The 26,894-nt window shown below is 40.5% G+C and overlaps 1 protein-coding gene and 2 pseudogenes across 1 annotated transcript; all 3 read left to right on the forward strand.

Annotated features, from left to right (window-relative positions):
* The first annotated feature begins 17,677 nt into the window (after positions 1 to 17,677).
* LOC118192008 (U2 spliceosomal RNA) lies at positions 17,678 to 17,779 on the forward strand (annotated as a pseudogene).
* LOC118192001 (uncharacterized) lies at positions 17,704 to 24,093 on the forward strand. Its single transcript, XM_085821167.1, has one exon. It carries the CDS (start codon positions 18,435 to 18,437, stop codon positions 23,091 to 23,093), a length of 4,659 nt encoding a protein of 1,552 aa, XP_085677293.1. The 5' UTR covers positions 17,704 to 18,434; the 3' UTR covers positions 23,094 to 24,093.
* On the forward strand, positions 23,294 to 23,469 carry LOC118192010 (U2 spliceosomal RNA; annotated as a pseudogene).
* Positions 24,094 to 26,894: the final 2,801 nt, after the last annotated feature.

Below are 26,894 nucleotides of genomic sequence, written 5' to 3' on the forward strand. Positions count from 1 at the left end.
CAAGTTTTACAGGAAATTGTCCACGTCTCAATTGAAACGGCAACCCTGTGCCGTGGCAACTTCAGCCCATTGGCTAGTACAGTTACGCAAGCAACAGTTATGTATAAACTATCGGCGACAAACAGACACTTAAGCCGCATATATGTATGGTGTGAAGTAACATCATCTCCTCCGAAATGGCTGGCTTCTGGGCTTAGCGAAGCACACCGTTGGATTCCGCAGGTCCGTAGCACGCCATTTTGGGGACTTTAATTAGCCGAGATATTAATTAAAAACTAATTTCCCCTACGTTTTCCCTACATTTTCCACTTTCTTTCTTGGGTTTTCCCTATTAGACGGATTTGGCTACGTGCCAAATTCTTTTTTCTCGAATATCTACGGAACGGCGCCGAGCTGAAATTCGAGACGCGTATTCTTGGATTCCAAAAAATTCTCCGAATCCATCCATACCGTTGCCATCTTCGTAGGGCTTTAATCGGCCGAGATATTAATTAAAAACAGCGGAAACGTTAATTTCCGCGCTTATTTTTCCGAGTGGCAACAATAAACTATCGGCGATACACACTTTAGCTGCTTATATATATATAAGATAAAGATTTTTACTTGTAACAGTGTTTCTGTTTCTGAAAATTAGGGTTTCGTGTAGTTTTGTTTAAATTTGAGTTAGTGAATTGAAGGTAAATTAAAATTTAAGCTGATGCTAGGAAATACCATCCCGTGGCAATACATTTCTCATTAAATATGAAATTGTTAACAAGCTGATGTGATTAAATGCCATTGTTTAATTTCCCAAGTAAAGAATTGAAATACAAATACATGCAATGAGATATAGTACTATATGTATATATTTATAATCAAATCAATAATATATATAATTAAAGTCATGATCCGCAACCATCAAATGATACGTATATATGTAATATTTTGGCAGTCGGGCCATGAATGAAGTATTAATATTAAAGTTAATAATCTCTACATATAATAAAAGAAAGAGTCTGTGTGTGTGTCTTTTGTTCGCGCTGCGCGTAAGCTAATAGACCCACGGCTACGAAATTTGGTACATAGGTGCATCTAGACAAGAGCCAGTGCACCTCGAAGCGATTTTTTCAAAATTCGAATTTTTTTTAATTTTATGTTTTGTGACGAAATCGCGTCATTTTGAGAAATAATGGGCTATAGAAAAGCGAGATTTTACTCTACACACTTCATTTTCACATCGTCATGAAACGTAGACACTTGGCCATTTTACAAACTTAAAATAAATTTCGTGTTTCAATAAATCGATTCAATACGAATTTATTTAACAAAGGAAGCTTAACACCTTTTCAACGGGATTTTTTATAAAAAAGTTTATTTTTAAAAATGTACAGTTTAGTTTTCTTTGATTTTTGGACACGTTAAACGTTCATCCTTGCGACTGCTTTTACAAAAAGAATTTTGGAAAGATGATAATATTTTATATTTTTAAAGAATTTTTTAAATGAAGCTTCCGAGTACACTTCTCACGTCTCACATCTTTAGAAATGTGATTTTGGCAATAATTTTCCTGTCTTATTGTTGTTGATAGATTTTTGATGAAATCGCATCATTTTGAATAGTTTCATTCTTTTAGAAATATGGGTTTGGCAACAATTTCTCATCGTATTTCTCATGTCACTGTTTTTATGAGATTGGCATATTTCATTGTCATTTATATATATATATATATAATACATTTTTATTTTTTAATATATATATAAAGTTGTTCTGCAGAGTAAAATTCTGCGCGGAATTTTATGTTTTTTGAGTTGCTTTCATGTTATTTTTTGCTTATTTCACTCTTTGTAAGATATTGAAAAGTTTTGCATGATTTTTTTTCTTTAACGGAAAGTTCGTTAATTTTTTTATTAGGATAATTAATATTTGCATTAAGGAATATAGTTTATTTCATCGTAATTTTTTCCTCTTGAAAATATAAGATAAAATATCATTCATTATACTTTGCTTTTTAGAATTTTTTGTTTTTTGTATTATGTTATTTATTGCTCATTTCACTTTTTTTAAGATATTGAAAAGTTTTGAGTGATTTTTTTTTTTTTTTTTTTTTTTTAAGGAAACAAAGTTCTTTATACCATTTCAGTTCTTAACATTTTGCGAAGGGAAGTTGGTTAATTTATTTATTAGGATAATTAATATTTGTATTAAGGAATATTGCTTATTTCATTGTAATTTTGTTATACGTAATAACTTTTTTTTATGAAGTTGTTCTGCAGACTAAAATTCTACGCAGTTTTTAAATTTAACGTTTGGTATTCCCTTCAGCCATTTTTTCGGGTACATTTAAAAGCCAGATGAAGGCTGGCAGCGAAGTTGCTAGTAATAATATATAGTATCTGTACTTAACTAACAATCAAATTAATGTACAAATTATTATATTTAAAGAAATTAAATAATGAAGAATCTGCATAAATGTATATATGTTTCTCGCATTATGATAAAACATCGGTACCTAGAGCCATCAAATTTTCAATGACATAATCCTCCTACGAATATGGGCATCTGGAAGTCCAAATTTGGAATTTGTTTTATTATCTATTTTATATTTTATAAAGCATTTATTAATTGTTGATTAAGAAACTCAAAGATTTCAAAGCGAGCAATAGCAACACTGCACGGTTGGAAAAAAATATCTCCAATTGGATTGCGAGACTGGCAATCGGAAATTCTAAAGATATGATCTTTTAAATCTTTTGTGATACTGCTGTTGAATTGAATTTTATGGATTAAGTGCGAAAAACATGATATTTGATAAATAAAGGTAACACACAAAACGTTAAAAAAAACGCTCCTTTGGTCGTAATATATATATATATATATATAGTTTCTTTTTCTTATAACTATTTGAGGCAGTTGCCCACGCAAGCTACTAGTATTAATAAAAAGAGCGAAATAAAAGGTGAAATTAATAATACCCAAGTTTAATGATTTAAATTGCTCTTTTCCCTCACATTTTTATCAAAAATATTTCAGCAACTGTGACACTTATTAAAAATACGAAACTAAACAAAATATTGCGGCTGAGACATACTATCGTTAATATTGTTTTTCTTATTTTTTTTTAACCCCGAGGTTATGTGAACCTGAGATAACACTTCTCATTTAAATTTTGGTCGAATATACACTGAAGTGACAAAAGTCATGGGATACCTCCTAATATTTTGTCGGTCTTCCTTTTGCCCGGCGAAGTGCAGCAACTTGACGTGGCATGGACTCAACAAGTTGTTGGAAGTCCCTGCAGGAATATTGAGCCATGCTGTCTCTACAGACGTCCATAATTGTGAAAGTGTTGACGGTGCAGGGTTTTGGGCACGAACTTACCTCTCGATGATATCCCATAAATGTTCGATGGGATTCACGTCGGGCGATCTAGGTGGCCAGATCACTCGCTGGATTTGTCCAGAATGTTCTTCTAACCAATCGCGAACAATTGTGGCCCGGTGAAATGGCGCATTGTCATCCATTAAAATCCCATCGTTGTTTGAGTACGTGAAGTCCATGAATGGCTGTAAGTGATCTTCAAGTAGCTGAATGTATCCATTTCCAGTCAATGATCGGTTCAGTTGCACCAGAGGACCGAGTCCATGCCATGTAAAAACAGCCCAGACCATTATGGAACCACCACCAGCTTGAACAGTACCTTGTTGACAACTTGGATCCATGGCTTCGTGGGGTCTGCGCCACCCTCGAACCCTACCATCAGCTCTTACCAACTGAAATCGTGACTCATCTGACCAAGCCACGGTTTTCCATTCGTTTAGGGACCAACTGATATGCTCACGAGCCCACGAGAGTCGCTGCAGGCGATGTCGTGCTGTCAGTAAAGGCACTCGAGTCGGTCTTCTGCTGGCATAGCCCAAGGAAGACAAATTTCGCCGCACTGTCCTATCGGACACGTCCCTCGTACGTCCCACATTGATTTCTGCGGTTATTTGACGCAGTGTTGCTTGTCTGTGAACATTGACAACTCTACGCAGACGTCGCTGGTCTCGGTCGTTAAGGTCGGTGGTCGGCCACTGCGCTGTCCATGGTGAGATGTTATGCCTGAAATTAGATACTCTCGGCACACTCTTGACACTGTGGATCTCGGAATGTTGGATTCCTTAACGATATCCGAAATGGAATGACCCATGCGTCTAGCTCCAACTACCATTCCGCGTTCAAAGTCTGTTAACTCTCGTCGTGCGGCCACAATCACGTCAAAGCCTCTTCACATGAATAACTTGAACACAAATGAAAGCCCTGCCAAAGCACTTCGCATTTATACATTTTCTACGCGATACTACTGCCATCTGTATATTTGCATATTGCTATCCTATGACTTTTGTCACTTCAGTGTATCTCTGCATCTATTGCACCTACAAATATAATTGAACAACCAAAATTTTCTACATGAGGAAATCTTTCATTTGCCGAGAGAACGATCTTTCTATTTACAATAGAACGGAAGTTACTTTTTTTTTTTACCGTTTTCCTCCGAGAAAGGATCCAGAATATCTCGAGAACTGTGATACTTATTAAAAAAAATTTTGCGCTTGAGACACACTATCATATATATATATTTGTTTTGTTTTTTGTTTCTAAATAAATCAGAACCGTTCCGTTTAGGTATTCCAACTAACACTGAGTATACCACTTACATCTTATATACTACATGCGGCTTAAGTGTTTGTCGCCGATAGTTTATTGCTTGCTTGCGTAACTGTAAATTGTTTTATTCGCCGTGTAGTGCAGCGCGTGACGAATATTACGAGAAAGCTAAGCCTGAAAAATTAAAAATAAAAGAGCACGTGCATTTAACATTTAATAAATAAATTTAACATCTATAATAAAATTCGGAAATATGCAACCGGCAAAAACCGGCAACGATGGAAAAACAAATAAAATGAAATAAATAAATATCTTTATTATATGCGGCTTAAATGTCTGTTTGTTGCCGATACTTTATTGGTTGCTTGCGTAACTATACTAGCAATGGGGTGAAGTTGCCTCGGCACAGGGTTGCCGTTTCAATTGAGACGTAGACAATTTCCTGTAAAACTTGCCTTTGCTATGACCGTCAGTAAATCTCAGGGCTAAACGCTTAAGCGTGTTGGCATTTTTTTATCTGAGCCTGCATTTGGACACTGTAAACTTTACGTTGCCTGTTCAAGAGTTCGTGAAAGAACGGACGTAAAATTAAAAATAATGGATGGTCCTCTGCAAGGCGAGCTTAAAAATGATGGAAAGATCTACACAAGAAATGTTGTGTACAAAGAGATCTTTGACATGTGAATTAACATTTTATTATTTAAATCCCCTTTATTTATTGAGCTAGCGGTGGCTCTTAAGAAATGTACCGCCAGTGGTTTCCTTAATTGCACTCTAAGCAATTAATTCCTTAATTGCACTCTAAGCAATTAATCAAGGGGGAAACCCTGTGGGGCAGTAAGCAAAGGGGCGTCTTCGCAGCCTGCCCTGGGTAATTCAGTTTGAATTAGCAGACACCTTTGCACAAATCATTTTAATTACAATTTTTAATATCTAGAACGGCGGTCATTTCGTATGACCGCCGGGCTTTCTAGTTGTACCCATAATAAAAAACAAAACTGATATAAGTTAGAATGATGAGCGTCTGGTCAGGCTCCGTACTGACATTGTCACTGACAGTAACCGGTCTCTTGTATCTACAATAGAAACAGAAATCGGAAACTAAAATAATTGTGAGAAACAATAAAGATACCCAGTCTATCATTTGGGTAGCCAGCTTATGGATCCCTTAATTAGAAACGGATCTCGAAAACTATTGTAGAGCGTAAGTACATCCGAGATGGCTGAATAATCAGACCATAGGTCTTTTAAATATTTATTTTAAAACTTAACAAAATTTCTGGATTAAATAGAAGTCAAACATCATTACAGTACAGCCATAATATACAAATCTTCCGCATTGCGGATCAGACAGTCGCTTTTGTACGACTTACTTACAGAATCTCTCTAATCATAATTCTCACGCAATCTGGATCTGGAATCTTAGTTCTTGCCTCGACTATTAACAGTCTTTACCAGTAAGTTAGAAATTTTGCACTTGTAACAATTTCTTGCTATGAGAATTAAAAGATACATGAGAGTATGCATCATCGCTCAAGGCGGGAATTAGGTATTATGGAGAAATATGGTCACTTTACTTAACCTGTTCCGCCAAACTAAGTTAATGGCACTACAGGGTTAGGAAGTCATCCTAGTCATTGCTCGCAATCTGACGGTTAGGCCGCCTTTCTACATTTTACATTAATCTGTAGTTTCTTGGATATAATTATTTTCATTCACTTGCTCCATTATCTCTAAGATGCCCTTGTTGCAGTAATAGTCCGTGAACAGTCTATTTACAGGATATGTGATGTAGTCGGAAGGAAAGAACTGCTATCAAAGGTGCTCTGTCAGAGGGCAGGAGAGCAGGTAATAAAGTGCGTCCGCGTCTTCCCCGCGAAAACCGCAAGAACAGTTGACGTCCCGTCTGAGGAATCTTCTGTAATACGCTGGGAATTTCCTGTGGTTGGTACAGGCTTGGAGGAAGAGTCGGTTGCATTTCAGCCTCTTGAGAGAAGGTATTGGGAAGATGTTGTAAGTAAATCTTCCTGTCTCTTCTTCCTGCCATCGTGATGACCATGTCTCTTGAAATGTGGGAATAAGGTAATAAAGAAACATTAGCTAGTTGATATGCATCATGAAATTAAAGTTCAAATAATTCTGACTGAATAATAAGTCGCGAAGGCAGAGCTTGTGGTGGCACGTGGCAAGACCATCGCTGATTGATCAAAAAATATCTTCCCTTCCCTTTACGTTATTGTCGCAAGGAACCCGCACAAGAGAGTATCCTCACGACTACCTTTTGTTGATTACCTTTAGCGGACACATGGTAATAAATCACCAGGAAACCGCACCAAGGGGGGGGTGTCCTTAACGTACTTCCTTTGTTAATTACCTGGAGATAGTTCTCTTGAGAAAGGAAGTACTCTAATTTAAAACGGGCGTTCCATCAAAAAATGAGGATCGTCACAATATGAAGGAATGGGGGATCATTCTATCTATAAGGTCCCAATCACATTATGTTTCGACTAAGCGGGACTTGACGTCGAAAGGGGCAATTCTCAGAACCCTCACAGTTCCAGGAAACACTAGCAGAGTCGTAGCTAGAGTTTTCAGCGCCCAGGGACAATTGAAGATTTCGCGCCCCCTACTGCTTGCCAAAGATGGAAAACATTTAATTCTAAAATGTCGTAACACCAGTTTGGCGCCCCTTGGATTCTGCGCTCGGGGACAGATGCCCCCCTCTAGCTACGCCCCTGGTACCTAGGTTATCACTTACTACAAAGACTTGAACGACAAACAGTAATCGATTGGGATCACGTGAGGCTTCAGAAGCAGAACTTTCGTCTGATTGGTTGTCTCTACCCGGGACTGAGGTCCAGCTGAGACATTTTCGGTGAGGCTTGAAAAAATCCCGCGTAGCCGCAACATTGCTTCCGTAGCTTAGCGGGACTTCGCTTCAGGGGGGGCTCTTTTTTCTAGGAATCCTCCCGTTTAAATCTGTGCTACCAGAATCTCGTTTCTCAGAAAAGTCCCGTCTAGTAGGGACTGTAGCTATGTATGATAACCTCTTAATGGAACGGAAGTTACTTTATTTTCGTTTTTTCCCGATTAAAGATCGAAAAGATCTCTGCAACTGTGATGCTTATTAAAAAACGAAAATGTACAAAATATTGCGCCTAAGTGCACATAGCACAAAAACGTCCTCGGGATATCCTGAGGATGTTACTCGCCGAATAAGCGCACATCCTCAAGACATCCTGGAATGGATTATAATTTTAAAAGAAAAATTTTGTCTCCAGTTAAAACAGAACCAAAGTTGCGTTTGGGTATCCCCTTTGAGTGTGTACCACTTACATAGGTACACTTAATAATAGAAACCGAAATTAGCGATTTATAAAATTAATTTCTATTTTTTATTTTTTAAATCAAATTCTCATTTATTACTTTTATTTTTGCAGATGTTGGATTTTTTCTGTTTTACGATGGATGTTCAATATGGCTGGGAATATTAACTGGGTAATAGAAGATCTTCCTATAAAGGTATAAAAATGCCTCTTCTTCATTTCTGCCAGTCACATACTAAATTTAAAACTACGTACCTCAAATCAGAAACAAAAAGGGTGTGATAAACTTTTCTTGTTCTTCGAAAGAAATATGTAATCAATATTCGAATCTCATCTCCCACAACGTTGGTCTAAGAAATACGAAAGTGTTAACGTATTCAAACATTATTTTATAATTTAGGGATTAGAAAAAATTATGAAAGGATTGATTGCAAAGTATTCAGCTTTGTCGGAACCTGTGACTAATATTTTACAGTCCAAAAATCTAAATATGCTGCAATGTGGGGACCAAATAAACGGAATTTTAATGCTCGCGAAAGAACAACATAGTGCAACAGCAGATGTTTTATACTAGAAAATTCTGTGTTTCCCGAATGTTATGGCTGCAAGCATTGCCACTGAATTGCAAGTATTGAGAATTGTATAAGTTCTTGAAAGTCGCTCAAATCCTCCAGCATCTGCAACCGATGAATTTTAGGAAAGATGATTTGTTATCCCTTACCAGGGTTCTTTAATATTGTCACTGGGAGGAAAGATTTTCCGACAATAATTTACAAGTACTTTATTGTTATTGCATATCATGGCTATGTTAGATGACACTGGAAAAGTGCAGGGCCAAAAAAATCCAGTGCTTCGTGCCTTTTCTAATTTGGAAAATGAGATATAACTCTCTGGGGAAAAAAAAATAAAGATAGACAACATGAAGGAATTAAGAACTTAGGATTTGGTAAAAGAAGCAAAATCTTTTCTCTTCCCCCCCCCCAAGACACAGAACATGCTTTTCTTATAACTTTGTTTCAACTGTGTACTACAAGTACTGTTGAGTGCTCATTTAGTACTCTGCACAAGTGTGCATTGCAAGTTTGCTCAAGAAAGAATAGAATGAGAAAAGGAAGTTCTGGAAAGATTCATTTCAGACAGATGAGAAATTGTTGCAATATAAAATGAAGATTAATTAAAGAAAATGTTTAGAAGTTTCTTTATTTCTAATTTCCATTCAACAGCGTTAAACTCATGCATTCGAATCTATTATTTATTTGCTCCTTTATTCGATTTATTACTATTCTAAAACTCTCTCGTGGAACTCGCACATTACATCTGTTCTCCAGAAGTTTCGAGCACGTAAAGCTAGACTCTTCCCCTTAAATTGTTCGTAACAGCGTTCTATCTACAGCAAGGATGTCAAACTCGCGGCCCACAACAAATTTTCTTGCGGCCCGGCCAATATATCGGAAAATAATAATATATAATAATAAAATAACATATCGACGAAGAAAAAAATGAAATGTTTACTGCTAAGTAATTAACGATAATTTATTCAGTGTTGTTAGATTACTCACAGCGAGCTGACACACACACTACTTAAATTACAAATGCGTGTGAGTAGCTTGCGTTCAGCTACCTTCGGCTTTTGGGAGACACGTGCACTCAGAACTTGTACGCATCCCCCGATAGCCGAATGTGGCCGAACTCATGGTCCCAGTTTTCCAATTATAGTTTTGTACGATATATTGGTGCATGCACTTTGCTTTATTATTAATTATTACTTAATTCATATTGTTACGGATTTCATAGTTATTTATTTGGTTAGTTTTTTATTTAGAATTGTAATTAGATTTGCTTTATGTTGCCTTAACAACGTAGACGATTTTTGAAAAAGACAGCTGCGTTGGAAGGTTAAAAATAGAACAGCGCGTGCATTTAATACCTAATAAATAAATATCTCGCAATTGCTGTTGCCATCCACAAAAATCCAGATATTTATAGATGTTTCCAGTATATTCGAGAAATTAATTATAAAGCTTATAAAAGCCGAGAACAAACAACTCATCTCAGTAGTAGCTGTAGTTCTAGCGAACTGTTTGTTTACTTAATGCTGTGATTGATTTGTAGCGATTTCGCTGTGAGATAGAATTAGTTTCTCTGTTTTGAATTGATTTTTGCTAAACGTTTGACATTTTGTGATATTGTTAGAATATTTATGAAGAAATATTTCAGCATTTTGATTTATCTCTTGTGGAAAGAATAAATTTTTGTTAACTTTTTAACGTTAACCGTGTTTATTCCAGCCCTTTGTATTCAGTATGTCTATATCAAAACCAAGTGGTAGTAAAATTAAACGAAAAATCGCTAACGAACATAGAATATTCCAAGTAAAATGGGAATTAGAATATTTTTGCTGTGAAATAAAAGATAAAATAATCTGCTTGATATGTAATAATACTATTAATGTACCAAAGTTATATAATATTAAACGTCATTACGAACAACACAAATCGAAATATAACAATTACGAAGGATTAATGAGAGAAGAAAAGTTGAAAGAGCTCAAGTTAGGAGTGAAAAAGCAACAGTCCATGTTTAGTAAAGTATTGCAAGAAAGTGAAGCGGCGGTACATGCAAGCTACGTCTTGTCCGAGTTGATAGCTAAACATTCGGAAGCCTTTTACTGACGGTGATTTCATCAAGGAATGCCTAATGAAAACTGGAGAAATTGTTTGTCCTGGAAATGTGAAGGCTTTTCAATCAATTTCATTGTCTCGAAATACAGTTGCGGAAAGAGTTACTGATTTAGCCGCGAATTTAAGTCATCAGATCAAAGCAAAATCATCTAGTTTCGAAAGTTTCTCCATTGCCTGTAACGAGAGCACGGACATTAGTGGCAAAGCTCAATTCGCAGTGTTTCTTCGTTCTTGTGACAAGAATTTTAACATTTTTCAGGAATTACTGGAACTAATACCGATGCCTGGTACTACCACAGGAGAAAATATATTTACTTGTGTTTTTGGACTTCTGCAGAAATACAATCTACCTTTGGCAAAATTAAATTCTGTAGCTACAGATGGCGCTCCATCAATGACCGGGAAAAACAAGGGCTTCGTAGCATTACTAAGAAAAAAACTTACTGAAATTCACGGTTCAAACATTCATCATATGCATTGTATTATACATCAAGAAGTTCTATGCACGAAAGTAATAAATATGGAGAATGTTTTGTCATATATAAAAAAAATTATAAAATCTCGAGGTTTAAATCAGCGTCAATTCACTGCTTTCTTAAGTGAGTTAGATAGTGAATATTCGGGTTTGTCCTACTATAACGAGGTACGTTGGTTATCTTGCTCCAAGATTCTCAAACAATTCTGGGATTTGAAAGAAGAAATATGTCAGTTTTTAAAAACGAAAAATCAAGAGGTAAGTTTGTTTTACGATCCAATATGGATACAAGATTTATCTTTTTTGGTTGATATAACCAATTACTTAACAGATTTAAATTTATCGTTACAAGGAAAAGATCATATCATTACGAACATGTTTGACATAATTAAAGCATTCAAATGTCAACTAGTTCTTTGGGAAAACCAACTTAAAAATGAAGATTTGACGCACTTCCCGACGTGCAGCATGAACAAATCAAGTTTAGATGATACTTGTTCGTATCAAAAATACGCAGAAAAAATTGCAAATTTAACAACTGAATTTGAAACGAGGTTTAATGATTTTAGTTCCCTCGAAGACAAAATTTTTTTGTTTTTGTTTTTGTTTTTTGTTTTCTTCGATTTTCTCAATAAGTATTGACTCAGTACCCAGCCACATGCAAATGGAGGTGATCGAGATTCAATGCAACTCAAATTTGAAAGCAAAATTCATTGAAGTGGGCGTGCCTGAATTTTACAAATATTTACCAGCCAGGTTTGAAAATATTCGAAAATTCGCATATGAAATTATTTCCATGTTTGGTAGCACTTATCGGTGCGAGCAGTTATTTTCATCCATGAAAGGTAATAAGCCTCCTATCAGAAACCGTATTAATGATGCTCACCTTGGGTCAGCGTTGAAAGTTATCACAGCAAACAAAATTTCTCCCGAAATAGGAAAGATAATAGCAGAGAAGAGATGTCAAGTATCAGGATGTAAACATTAAAATTTTCTTGTTCTTTTCTATATAAATAAATATATATATATATATATATATTATTGTATTATTCGAAATAAATCACCGTTTCTATGAATATTGACTTTTTTTTTTTTTTTTTTTTTCCGGCCCGCCTAAAGTTAAACCTTGTTTGTTTGGCCCAAGTGTACCTATGAGTTTGACATCCCTGATCTACAGGGTGCTCCGTAAATGTTGCGACAAACATCTGGGGGAAGGTGGAGCACATCATAAGGATTAAGAATTGCATAGAAACCCATGCTTAGAAACGTCACTGTACACCGCCAGGGGATGCTGTACAGGAGAGTGCTAGTGGAAAGTGAGGATTGCTTTATTCGAGCGGTAGGCACCATACGAAGAGCATGGAACGCTATACGAACCGGGAGCTTGCAGACATGCACTTAGTGTACGGAATAGCTTACGGTAATGGACGAACCGCTGCACGCGTTTATCGAGAACGCATCTCCGACAGACATCAACCATACCATAGTTTGTTTGCACGTCTGCATCAAAATTTGTGCGACTACGACTCATTTCATTAAGAAGTGGACTCATTTTGGACTGGATGATCGTAGCCATTTGAACAGATCATTCCCGCATCGATGGATTGGGCCTAGTGGACCAGTTCCCTGCCCCCCACGCTCATTATCAAGCCCTTAATTCTTTTTGTGGGAAGCCATCAGAAGTGTCGTGTATCATGATCCTGTTGTGACTGAAATGGATCTCGTGGTAAGACTCGCCTGCGCAGTCAAAGAAACTCAAGGTGTGTACACCATTTGTATTCATGTCCAATAAATGTTTCAAATTAATCACTCTTGTTTCTTTTCCCATCTTCTACCTCTGTTACCATTTACCCCTGACATTTCCGGGCATGTGTTCCTACTGCAATTCTTAATCCTTGTGATGTGCTCCACCTTCCCAAGAAGCTTGTCGCAACACTTACTGGACACCCTGTATAGACAACAAGTTACTCATTTATAAATCCGTTCTATGCCCCATGTTATGTTATGCCTGTCCAGTTTTAGGCATATTCTTGTCATTGGTATCGTAAGAAACTCGTATCGTATCGTAAAAGCAGCCTAAAGCTACGTATTAAGACAAATAACGAATTCAGCTTGGTTATGTGAGCTTGGAACGGAATTCAAGACGAGCTGAATGTTGAACAGCTCAGGTCTTACTATTGCCGTGTGGCTCGTAAATTTTACTAAAAACAAAAATCAATTAATAATCCTGCAATTACTGTATCTGATTATGATTATAAGGTATATGTAATATTGTATTATTTTTTAAAGTTATATTTTTTTCCTTTCAACATTGTATCTCCTCTATTGTAGTGCGAAAAAATCTTGTATAAATATAGTTTAAGTAGCTATGTCTACATACTTTTTAATCCTAAAACGCACCCAAGATTCGCACTCACCTCTGATTGTTTTATTTGTCTTGCTTCATGTACTTTTCAGCATACGTCACCAGCTCGTCCAGCTGCTTCTAGCATTTTCTGCAACGTTTTGAATCGTTTAAGCGCCCCACTTTCATCTACATCATAATCTTAAAATTTTAAAAAAAGTTAATTACGTTAATTTCTCCAGTTTAAACTAGCAATTTATATTGTTGTTCTTTTAAAATTAATTAGTATACACTGGTGTGCAAAAATTAAGGACGAGACGGTTTTTTTCAATATAACTTTGTACAAAAGCTTTACAAATCAACACATTTAATACCGTAAGATCCCCAATACGTAAGGATATGAGTAATGTAAGCAACACTTACTAAAAGAGAAATCAGAGGGATAAAAAGAAGCTTTATTGAAAAAGTAGCATGGAGCGCAATGCGACTGAAGGCCGAAACATCCCTGTGATGGGTGTCCAGCAAGAAACATCCGGTCTTTAATAGGGGATATGATCTCCCCTGACTGCTAGGCAGGTTTCACAGCGTCTGCCCATGCTGAGAATGAGGGTGTCAATGAGTTGTTGAGGCATTGCTGCCCATTCGTCTTGCAGCGCCAATCGAAGCTCCGGAATCGTTACTGGTGGTAAGGTACGAGCTGCCAAGCGTCTGCCTAGAAAATCCCATACATGCTCGATGGGATTGAGATCCGGAGATCGTGCCGGCCAATCCATACGTTCAATATCCTCACTCTCTAAGAGCTGTTCGGCAGCTACTGTGCGATGACATGGTGCATTGTCGTCCATGAAAAGGAACTGCGGACCCATAGCGCCTCTAAAAAGACGCACATATGGCAGAAGAATCTCGTTACAATAACGGGTCCCGTTGACTGAACCTGTGACGAAGATGTGAAGGTCTGTACGACTACCAAGCATGATGCCTCTCCAAACGAGAACACCGCCACCTCCATACCTGTCCCTTTCAATGATGTTCGTGGGATGATTGCGGCTTCCCCGCTCTCTCCAGATGAGTATGCGATGAGAATCGCTACTCAGACTGAATCTGCTCTCATCTGTAAAGAGTACTCTCCATTCATTGTCTCTCCAATTCCGGTGTTCCCGGCATCACAGAGAACGCCTTCTCCGATGGGCAGGCGTTAGAGGTACACACCGTACAGGGCGTCGTGCTAACAGACCACCACCGTGCAGTCTTCTGGCCACGGTAAAACGCGATATCGGTCGTCCAGTCGCCTGTGTCGTGTGTCTAGCGATTTCTCCCGCCTGTTTCTTCTGGTCTGTAAGGCAATGTACCGGTCATCTGCGGGTGTGGTTCCTCGTGGACGACCACTACTAAACCCCCGGATAGCTGTTCCTGTAGTTTGAAATTGTCTCCAAAGTCGTGAAACGATGCTGTGAGCAATTCCGAACTCTGCAGCCACACTTGTCACACTGCGGCCTTCCTCCAACTTCCCAATGATTCGACCTCGGGTAAAAGCATCCAGATGTCGTCTAACAGATTGATTATTCGCCATTTCTCGCTCAGGCTGCAACTCGGTGTGATTTTAACTGCTATATGGCGTGCAATCTTTTTGCCAGAAATACTGATCTTACACCGACAACATGCTTTATACTACTCAGACACTCCCCCATTACGTCTACCTGCATATCTACGCATGTGCTACCGTACATCACCTTACTTAATCTCCTGATTGGTCTTTCTGTCCGCTCTGCCTCATCCTCGTTCAGCTGATATGCTAATTTTTCGACTTCGTCCTTAATTTTTGCACACCAGTGTATATAATCATTATTTACATAACTTCAGGTATTCTCAAATATGTATTCGCAATTGCTTAATTTTTCAATTGGGGATCTCTGATGGGACCCCGGTGTTACACCGCTTCTTTAGTTGGCTTGTATTCACGTTAAAATACATGAGAAAAACCACGAACACACTCAACCAACCAATCTGCTCTTTGACCGATTTACCAGTGCTCAACAGTCTTATCCATTCGACCACTGACGCATGAATTCCACTCGTATCTTAGTTTCGTTTTCTCCGTTTAAGATCATTTGATCATCAAGATTAGCTTAGATCCTGGCTACACCCATGCATATGAATGAATGCAAAGTGTTTTACTTGTGTGGTTACAGTTAATATCAAAATTATTTGAAATATATCAAAATTATTGATTTGAAGGCAGAACTAAAATTAGATGTCATAGAGTGAGATAAGATAGTCTGATAATACCTATTTTTTACTGTTTTATCCAAACGAAACTTTATCTCAATGAAGGAGAGGGAAAGAATAAACAAAGTTTGAAAATAATTTGCGTTAAACATACCTGCTTGCTCGGCTATTCTTCCTATTTTAAAGATTCTTACAGTATTTCACGTTTTCTGATCATGTGCCAAACTAGATGAGAAAAATGCAGCTTCAGTGATTTAGCATGATTTAGTATTAAGTAAAGATCAGGCTGGTGACGTAACAGGAAGGACGCCACACACTTCCTTAGGTAGTAAAATGAGTACTACTAAAACTTAACTACGAGAAAAGCCAAATATTTAGAAGCGATTCACATTTTGCAACACAAAGCAGATAGCGCCTATGTTTAAAATGGTCAATTAATTTTTCAATATCCGTCGAAACATCTATGACCCCCAAAAAATTATCAGAATAAGTAGAAAACTTCCTGTCAGATATTTCAGTCAACAGATATTTTTATGTGAGATTTGCAATAAGCATGCTTTTAAAATTACAGTAATAGTATATGTAACCAACAATCCTGAAAGCTCTACATTTGTTTCATATTTAATTTCATTCTTAATATTCGTTCATTTCTAAAGATTTCGTAAGTAAGATTCTCTATAAATATACCGACTGAAAGAATTACCAACAACATTGACAGCTGTCCTAAGGTAGATTTTAAAAGGCAAGTAAACGAGAACAAAGCAATGCATAATTTCTTTCCATCAATAGGACATTTCCTGGAAAAAATCAAAGCTGTTGACCCCCATGTGGGTTCAAAAGACCCATTAACGTTCAAAGAGTCAAATTCCCCTTACCCATTAACGTGCTCAGACATCAAACGGCACACACTCCGGGGTGTCGTAAATAGTCTTGAAGCCTCAGGCGATATAATTCCAACCCCCTCGACCAATGAGAAAGTGTCTAATCTAGCAGTGGATGCGTAAATCTCGGGAGATTATCATTCAGCCATCCGAGAGAAAATGTTAATTTATTTTAAAAATTAATTTTCCGTAAATTCAAAAGCATCCACCTAAAGAACTATCCTGCATCTTCCATTTGATTTTCTGATTCTTTATAAAAGGCGTGGTTAATGTAACTCCACCTACGAAGGTAACTATGAAATGAGTAAGTATGTATACTTAAGATTTCAGTTTTAAAATACGTATATTGTCTGAGATGTGAAAATTTTAAATAATCACTTCTTTTGCGATATGACTTTAACATATTAATGAAGTCCGTTCACACTGTTGGATAAGGGTGGAGTTTAGCTGTCCCTCCCCCGTAATTATGTTTCGTAATTCCAAACTGTGATATTAATAAATCTGACATAGGAATAACTTCGCATATATTTTTCTGTTACTTTACTTATTCATCTTTTGATTTCTTTTTATTGTCATACATTTTGTTTCTTCCTAAATCTTTCAATATTCAACTACCAACTTTATATATTAACTATACTGTTTAATAACTGGTACTCAGTGGTGCTTTCCATTGCAATAAATACAAGAATGCATATTTTTATATTTTATCGCAAGTTCTTATGTGATTAGAGAATCGAGATTTCGAAATTTTTGAAGGCTGGAACAGGAGATGCTGCGATTTCACGCTATTCTTCAGTATTTTGGAACTCGGGAGCCAAAATAGGTAACGTGATGGGTAAGTGCAGTTTTGCGACTACAGCGCCATCTAGTGAAATAAAATTCGTTCGTGTTTCGAAAATGGTCTAATTTATCGACTAAGGGGTCGAACCAAGAAACTGATATTTGCTAATATGGTTTATGAATAGTCAGGACAAAAACATGCACGGGGTCTGAGGCAATATCTGAAACTTATTTTCTGGATAAGCGTCCCGTTTCAAAAATATTGTGTTTAATTTCTTACTCAACGCTAAATAATTCAAAAAATGTCTCTAATAAAAAATTTTTAGTCAAACATCTCTATCGCTTCTCGGCCTTTTGGCTAAGATCAAAGTGTAGTATCTGTTCTTATCAGCTTAATCTGACGTCTTATTTTGTTCTTTTTTCAGATTTCCAGACACCATGCTGATGGAATAGTTTACTCGTCTGGTGGACGGAGCTGAAAGCGGAGTCGAGGTGGATCCTACGTAAGTTTTGCTTTCTTTCTCTCTCTCTCCCCTCCCATTGACGCTTGATGGTTCGAATACGTTCTTTACTTGCGTTCAATGGGGCCCTTTCACCTGTGAGCGTGCAGGTTGCCTGTGAGCGAGCAGGTTCTTTCCCGTCTACACTGATTATACTGCTTGCAGTATATTTCGGTGCTGGGCGGGGCCTAACTTTTTCTTCTCCCTTCTTACTGCTTCGGCTGTTTTTCAGTCGTCCCTAGTGAGAAATGGTTTCTTTTCTATGTCTTCTCGCTTTTCATTTCAGAAATACTCCGTTTACGGTGTCTTTTCTGTTTTGATAAGCCCTGAAACTTCCTTTCCGCTGCCTCACTCGTCCGGGTGGGCGTGGCTTCGACTTTACTCTCTCCCTACTTTTCCTTCCTTCTTCTTTTGCTCTTTCCCTCGTTTTCCTTCTTCTTTTGCTCTTCCCTCCTTTTCTTTTCCTCGTTCTTATCTTCCTTTCTTGGGTCCACCAAAAGCCCCAATTGAAGCTCCCCCCGCTGCCTCACTTTGATCTTGCCAATTGGATAATTTGCTAGTTATTTGTGTTACTGTTTCTTTAGTTTTTTCAGCTATGTCTGATCCTGCGTCAGCGTACCAGATCATTTTGCCAGAGAGGCCGCCTCGCCTTCCTTCTCCGACTACTCCTGGTCTCCCTCCGATGCCATCTGTCCTTGGTGGGCTGCCACGGAGTGCTGGATGCCCCGATGGATCGCTGGACACGACGCCACGCAGACCTCTGAGCCATTTGCCCGCTTCTGGTCACTCCTCCGTGATGACAACGCGGTCTGGTAGTCTTCACCCTGCTCCTGCTCCACGTCGCCACATCTCTGCCGCTGCTGTTCCCTCTGGTCCTCCTCTGCTGAGAAGTGGTTCCCTGTGCCAGATGCTCTCCATCATCTCTGCCAGGACGTCTGCCTCCTCTCGCATCTGCAATGATGTCTTCGCTTCCCGCTCCCGGACTTCGCCTCCTTCGGAAACGCTCACTGCACCGCTCGTGCCTCTTACTTCGGCTCCATCCTTACCTTCTCCTGGCTCCATCCCTGCTACCAGTGCCCCATCTTCAGATTCCCCAGTGTGTCACCACACAAGATCACGTGCTGCTGCTGGACACTCCTGCTCGCACACTTCTCCGACCAAGTCTCCTGTTGCTGCTGACACGCTGGTTGCTCGATCTGCCACTTCTACTTCTCCTTCGGGTAGTCCAGCAGTTCGTTCGCTGTCCTCTGCGATCTCTGCTGATGAAACTCCTAGTGCTTCCTCCTCTCCTGTTCCTGCTCCTGCAACTTCTGGCGACAGAGCGTCTCTCCTGCTTTCCGACGAATCTGCTTCTAGGCGGGGGTCTCCTTCACGCCCGGATTCTGGTATTTCTCCTCCTGCTGCTGTGCCCGCGTCTCCTGGTGTCTCCACTTGCTCTTCTCCGGTTGACTGTCCAACGTGTGGTAAGTCGTTCCTCAACAAGAGACAGCTACGCTTTCACCGCTTCCGCCGTCATCGCCTTGCTCCTCCTCCCGCCTCTCCTGGTGCTGCTGACTTCTCTTCCACTGGCCATCCGCAGCTCCCGTCTACTTCTCTTCAAGCCTCACCGCCTCCTTCCAATGCTCCATCTTCAGGCGCTCCTATTCCTTCTACTACGTGCCGCGAGGGTACCACGCTCCATCTCGTCTTTCCTGTAAGCGATGTCTTCACGTGCACAGAGCCCAATTGCAGCCTCCTGTTCCGCTCCAACTCCTGGTCCTGCATGAAGAGATCTCTCACCAGACACCTCCAGGAACATCTGACCCCCATTTCTTCATGCATGAAATGGTGCAGCCTTTGCAACTCCCGGCTTGCCAACAAGGTTTCTGTCCATGCCTGTTTCCGCACCTCGCCTCCCGTCATCTCCACTGGTGCCTCTTTCCGCTGTAAGTGTACAGTTTGTCCGTTCTCATGTCCTTCCGGGAAAGGGTTATTCAACCACTCCGAATTCCACCGGCGTGCTGAGAGGAACTCTTCTATTGACCACAACATTCATCTTCCTGCTCCTGTGCCTCAGCGACAGCGCCGTAGACAGCCGCACCCTCCACCTGGTGGCTCTTCTTCACCCGCTGACGTGTCCTCCAGATCTCCGGCTACGTCCGCTCCAGCTCCTCCTGTGACTTCTGTGGACGCTCCTTCTTCACCTGCTCCACTCCCATCTCCTTGCTCTTCCGATTCGTCTCCTGCTGTATCGGCCTCTCACTCCCTGCCACCTTCTCCTCCCGACGTCTCCAAGGCTACTCCTGATGCTCCTCGTCCAGGGCTTCTGCATCCCTCTTCGGCCGCTCATCTTGCTCCTGTGTCGACTTCTGCCTCACCTGCTGCCTCCTCCTCCCGTGCTGTTGTTCCTCCTGATTGCCTCGTCTCTGCATCTCCTCCCTCCTCTTCGTCACCTGCTGATGACACACAGTCTTCTGCCGTCTTCCCCGCTTCCGAGTTTCCTGATGTCGACCTTCATGAGGTTGTCCCCGTTGTGGCCGCTGATGACCCTGCTCGTATTCCTCCTGCAGACGAAATTCCGGTCACAGAGCCTCCTCTCCTGAACTTCTGGGATTCCCTGCATAGCTTTTTTTCTGGGACTACTGACGATGACGCTTGGGACTCCTTTGAGGCCTGCCTTCTGAACGTCACGGAGTCTGCCTCAGAAATTGTCAAGCTCCCTCCTCCTTCTCCTCCTGCGCCTGGTTCTCCGCGCCCGGTCAACACCTCTAATCCTCGGGTCATTCAACGTTTATACCGGAGAAATCGTCGCAGAGCCATCCGTCTCCTTTCCTCTGACAGCTGTCCTCCTTGCTCCATTCCTGCAGAAGAGATCGCCCTCGAATTCTCCTCAAGGTACTCCGCCAGAGACTCTGACTCATCTATCTTCACTACCTGTATCCCGGAACGTCCTCCTCTCGATTTGTCTCCTTTCTCTCCTGCCGAGGTTCTTGCCAAGCTTCGCTCCTGTGAGAACTCTGCGCCCGGCCCTGACCGCCTCTCGTATGCCCACTGGCGAGAGGCTGATCCAGACTGCAAGATCTTGAGTGAGATATTCAACATCTGTCTTCGCTTCCGGCGTGTTCCGTCCTCATGGAAATCTTCCCGTTCGTTCCTCATCTTCAAGAAAGGGGACCCGTCGGTGATTGACAACTGGAGGCCAATTGCCCTCAGTTCTTCAATTGCTCGCCTTTTCTCTAGATGTCTAGCAAAACGTCTCACGCACTGGTTATGTGACAACGAGATTCTCCACCCCTCACAGAAAGGATTCATGCCGCACGATGGGGTTCTTGAGCACAACTTCATCGTCCAGCAGCGGTTCCAGCTTGCCCGTAGGACGAAGTCTGAGCTCTGTCTGGCCTCTCTCGACATTGCCAACGCCTTCGGCTCGGTCCCGCACTCTGCGATCTTCACTGCACTACTCACGTCTGGTGTCGGGGAGGACTTCGTCTCCTTAATCCAAGACCTCTACAGGAATTCCTCTACCTGCTTCCTCTCTTCCGACGGTGTTTCTGGCCCTGTTGACATCAATGCCGGTGTTCGTCAGGGGTGTCCCTTGAGCGGCCTCCTGTTTAACCTGGCCATTGATCCTGTTCTCCGCTCTGTTGGCTCTTCTCCTTCCTCGCCTCGTGTCCTCGCCTTCGCCGATGACGTCCTCCTGCTCGCTCCTTCTCCCAACGTTCTTCAGGATGACCTGGATCGCATTTCTGACGTCTTCTCTCGTCTTGGTCTTCAGCTTAATCCCGGTAAATGCCACACACTTCACCTTGATGCTTCTCGCCCTGCTAGAGTGCGTCCGACCGTCTTCTACCTGGATGGCATCCCTATCCACGCCCTTGGTGATGGTGATCACTTCCGTTTCCTCGGGAAACCCGTTGGCTTCCACCTTCCACCTCTCCGTGCGCAGCTACGTGATTTCTTGATCCTGGCTAAGAAGATTATGGACTCGAAGCTCGCTCCGTGGCAACGCCTGGATGCAATGAAGACTTTCTTTTTTCCCTCTCTCCTCTTCTTCATGAGGACTTCGCAGCACGCTAAGGGAGACTGGAAGAAGATTGACGATTTTCTGAGTCCTGCCCTCAAGAAGACCCTGAATCTTTCTCCCGAGGCATCTAACAATTATCTTTATGGCCTTTCCGGCAAAGGTGCCCTTGGCATTCCACTCGCTGCGGAGGATTCAGACATCGCTGCCGTCGACTCTGCCTTCAAGCTGCTCTGCGCTAGAGATCCCTTTGTTCGTGCTTCCGCCTGGGATGATCTGACCTCCTTCGTCCGTGCACGCATCGGATTCGCTCCTTCTCCTGAGTTAGTGGCACAGTTCCTGTCTGCTTCCGACGAGGCTCCCTTTGCCGCCTCTTGCAATTCCATCTCCTCTACGTGGTCTGCCGCAAGGTCCGCATCTCGGCGCCTCAAGATTGTTTGGACTATCGATGCTGGTGGGTCTCCCTCTATTTCCTGTGGTCCTAACACCATCTTCCCGAGCCAGAAGCACACCATCTTCCGGGCTTTCCGGACCCTAAGACGGGCTACCCGTATTAGTGACCTGTCCCTCCTCCCGAACCAGGGTAAGGCCATGGAATGTGTTGCCGTCTCGCGCTCGAGCTCGCACTTCTTCAGAGATGGGTCCTTCACGCGCTTCGCGGACTGGAGATTTGTTCACCGTGCCAGGCTGAACCTGGTACCTCTCAATGCCTGCAAGCCCTGGGACCGTTCGCGCCGTGGATGTCGCCGTTGCAATTTCAGTGAAGAAACGCTCCCACATGTCCTCAACCACTGTATGCGTTATTCTTCCATCTTCCAGCGGCGTCACAATGCTGTGGTTGAACGGCTGAAGAAGGCCGCGAGTGGGCGCTGGGATGTGCTCTTCTGCAACCAAGTCTTCCCTGGTACTTCTCTCCGCCCCGATCTGGTTCTTCGCAAAGGCTCCTCCGCTCTGGTAATCGACGTCACCATCCCGTTCGAGAATAGGCTTGCTGCTTTTTCTTCCGCCAGAGAGGAGAAGATTTCCAAGTACCGTCCGGTTGCTGAGCTGCTCAGGAAAGACTACACCGATGTTCAGATTCATCCCATCATCATTGGTTCTCTCGGCTCTTGGGACGACAAGAACGATAGAGTGCTACGCAGGCTGTGCAGCAACAAATACGGAAACCTTTTGAAGAAACTCGCAGTTAGCGAAACTATTAAATTTTCTAGGGACGTGTATGTTGAGCACCTCACTGGGGTAAAACAGTCCTAATTAGGCACTGTTGGACTCAGTGACAGCTTGTCAGGATGCGATCATGGGACAACTCTTGTATAAAGGACTTTCACAGTCATGCAAATTTTGTAAATATGTACATATCTCTCACAACAAATAAATATGAAACCTAAAATCGCACTGTGTGCGTTGTTGGTATAGCATGCCATGGTCTTACCAACACTATGTAAAATGGCAAGAAACATTTGTTAATAAAAAATTTTCTGTTCTTATCAGCTTAATATCTGATACGACATCCATAGGGTGTCAAGATATTAAACTAATTTTTGCAGATAGGCTTGTGGTTAGGAATTTATTCCGCCCTTGCCACGGGTTGGCCTGCTATTGCACTACTTGCAGGATCGGCCCACAAAATTCAAAGAATAGATTCACTCTGATACATAGTTGTGTATTATCTCTGCTCTCTGGGGATACTCGTATTCATCTACCTACTTCGTCGTTAAGACTTGGCATTGTCTATGCATACCTTGTTATGAGATATGTCAGTTTAAACAGACAAAAAACAATTATAAAAGAACGGGAATCCTAGAAAAACTAATTCCAGAGAGAAATGACTAAAGCGTCATGCTTTGTCACAAACAGCAGTTTCCCAAATGATAATAATAAGGCCTAAGTCACCGAACACTGATAGTTCGGGTCGAGGTTCGAATCCCAGAAACGAGTTGACTGCATGGGCGTTTTTGTGGTTTTCCCCATGTGTAACGTATATACAAGCCAGTTTCCCTTAGAAAGTCCTCCATGAAGGCATCTCTCCCCTTAGGCAAATAGCCTTCGAGACTATTGCCGTAATCACATAAAAACCAAACCAAATATGATAATAAAATGTATAAATACATTTAAACCCAAGTAGAATTAAAACGGAATTTCTACAGCTCAGTCGAACACTACCTAAACTATCTGCTCTTTAACAGGAAATTATTTAACAGGAAACATAAATCACTTTCTTCGTCTTTAAAAACCTGCCCTTCTCTTTGCATACCCTGTTCCGCAGTGATCACCCAAACCCTCTCCAATCCATTCAGATCCTTGCAACGAATTTTTACAGTCGAACACCAAAACCCTCTCCTCAAAAAAGGGGACATAAATTACTTCACCCGCAAAGGAAACATCCCTTCCGCATCCCCGCTGATGCACTTCTAACCAAACAAAAGCACCCCCAAGCAATAAATAAAAGGACCACCCACCCATGTTCAGCTCTGCGCTTTTTCAGTGAAACCCGATAACATCAGATCACTTGTTTCCCCAGACGGGAAATGATTCTCCCTCTGTTTAGCGATGAATGATCAATTTACACGGTATTCTATTAACTACTACCTCCATGCATCGTGCAAGATAAACTTCATGAAATAGCAAAACAAAATAGTCAGCATGTGGCGCCATCTCTTAGTGAAAACACGCAAGAAAATAGTTAATTGTAAACTTGTGGTGAAGATAAAATATAAACAGCGTACGTAGATGGGTTGTACTTGAGCAAGCAACTACAGTTTTGCTTGAATAATAAGTTGCGATCTAGGTTGATCAAAAGGCGTCATTAATTACGCATCTTTATGGCAACGAACGAAAAGTTCATTTACATTTCTTAAGTATTCACATCTTTCTCCTTTTATTTACGCCCTACCTTCTTTTTATTTAAATCGCAAATTAAATAAAGGGTAGATATTAATTACATTAATTACTCATCAAGAAAAGATAATAGTCTTGCATGTATAAGCTTACATATGGGAAAAAATTTAGAGGTTTACACCTTTTAGAGAAAGGTGTGACGAATTTTTTTTAATCTCACAAGCTTCGTATGGAAGGTTTAAAAACAACGTTTGATTACGAATATCAGAACTCTGGTGAAAAGTAAGTGATAATTATTGATATATATTACTGATAAAAACAAACAAAATTAGCTCTGTTCTTTGCACTCTTTGTTTGTATTTATTTTACGTAGTAGTGTACTTATGAAATGGGCGTGACTAAGTTGCTTTGCGTGTCTAACGGTAACGATTGAAAATTCTACCTATTTCGAAACAAAGTGTCAATTTTTTATTATTCTTTTAAACTATACCTCCTTTCAGAAACCTTAATTGTAGTTACGGTATCCTTTCCGAGAAGGCGTATCAAAGAATGTCTATGTATTCTTTGGGCGTATTTAAAACATACTCTTTGGGCGTATTTAATTTATATATACATATTTCTTGGGCGTATTTAAGTCACTTCTTGTTCAAGCAAAGTTTGCTGCTCTTGTCGCCAAATATGTGTCAGAGAACCAAATGTGATAGCCTGTTTATTGAAGCAGGAGTTAGCTTCGTTGCGAACAAATGGAAAAAATGAAGAATGATCGTCAGTCTAGTAATTTTTCGGCTGTAGGAAAAAAAAAGGTCACGCGGAAAAAAAGGAATGGAAAGAAGGGCAGCAAAAAAAGAAAAGGGAAAGGAAAGAAATCCCCAATAATTTTCCAATGAGGGAAAAAATAAGGCATGTTTTAGAAATATCGCCAAGCTGGGAGAGAAAAGTTTTATTACAACAACCATAGCTTCCTTCAGACATGCGGCAGTCATTTACGAGTTGCTGGTAAAAACAGAGGGGCGTCCTGCGGGTCATTAGGTCATCAGTAATTGCTCCTCTGGCACTGCATGTAGTATATAGCTTTAAGCTGTGGTTCAGTGAAAAATTGATTGTCGCATAATCGAATAAGAGTTCATTTAAGTGTTCGTTGGTGTACAAAAGCAGTATTATATTATAACAAACCGTAGCAGATGCAATCACGGTTTGCGATAAGAATAGTAGTCGATTTTTAGCTAATTAAATGTCGCATGATTGTTTTCTCATTTGATTTTAATTAAATGCAATTTTCAATTAAAAGTAAATGCAATTGTTGAATTTTGGAAACAATTGTTGAATTTTGTATTTACCTCTGAATAGGAAAAAAAGAAAATTACAGTTAGTAAAAATTAAGAAGTTTAATAAACAATTAGAAACGTGGTTGATCGTCTTAGAGAGGATTTAATATATTTTACAAAGCACCAGTGTGAAATCCACTTAGATCCGGGCCATCTAGCAGCCCATGCACGGTTGGCAACCACCTCCCTAATACAACCCCTTCCAAAAGTGACCAGCATTTCCAAAAGTATAAAAAAACACACTGAATATCATCTCTTTAAGATGATCACCTATATAGATGACCAAAATCAACTAGAAACATTGATGAATACCTTAGAAAGGATTTTTACTCCTAGTAGTTACATTCATTACAATTAAATGTAAAGCTTAAGGAAACTTATATGCGACCGGTCGGTCAAGTCGCTGAATATTGGTAGTTAGACGTGGGTTCTATTCCTTGCGAAGCGCATGGTTGCATGGGCGTTTTCGTGGTTTTTCTTATATGTAACTGCGATAGTTTTCTTTAGAAAGCCCTCCACGAAGACATCCCTACTCTTAAGCAGATAGTCTTCGGGTGTTGATGTTGATGAGTTGAGTTATGGCAAAGCACACGAGGGCTATCTGCCTAAGGGGAGGGATGCCTTCGTGGAGGACTTTCTAAGGGAATTGGCTCGTATACACGTTACACATGGGGAAAACCACGAAAACGCCCATGCAGCCAGCCCGTTCGCGGGATTCGAACCTCGGACCGAACTACCAGTGTTCAGCGACTTTACCGCTCGGCCACTGATGGGCCAGATAGTCTTCGGGAGCTTTGCTATAATCAAATAAATCAAACCGAATTAAGGAAACTTATTCATTTTGCTCTATGGGCTGCGAAACAAATAAATCATTTGTGAAAGCTTTTCTTAA

This window comes from Stegodyphus dumicola, chromosome 7, assembly GCF_044657685.1.
Source record: "Stegodyphus dumicola isolate Sdum_Otavi_A_Nest chromosome 7, ASM4465768v1".
NCBI classification, from domain to species: domain Eukaryota; kingdom Metazoa; phylum Arthropoda; class Arachnida; order Araneae; family Eresidae; genus Stegodyphus; species Stegodyphus dumicola.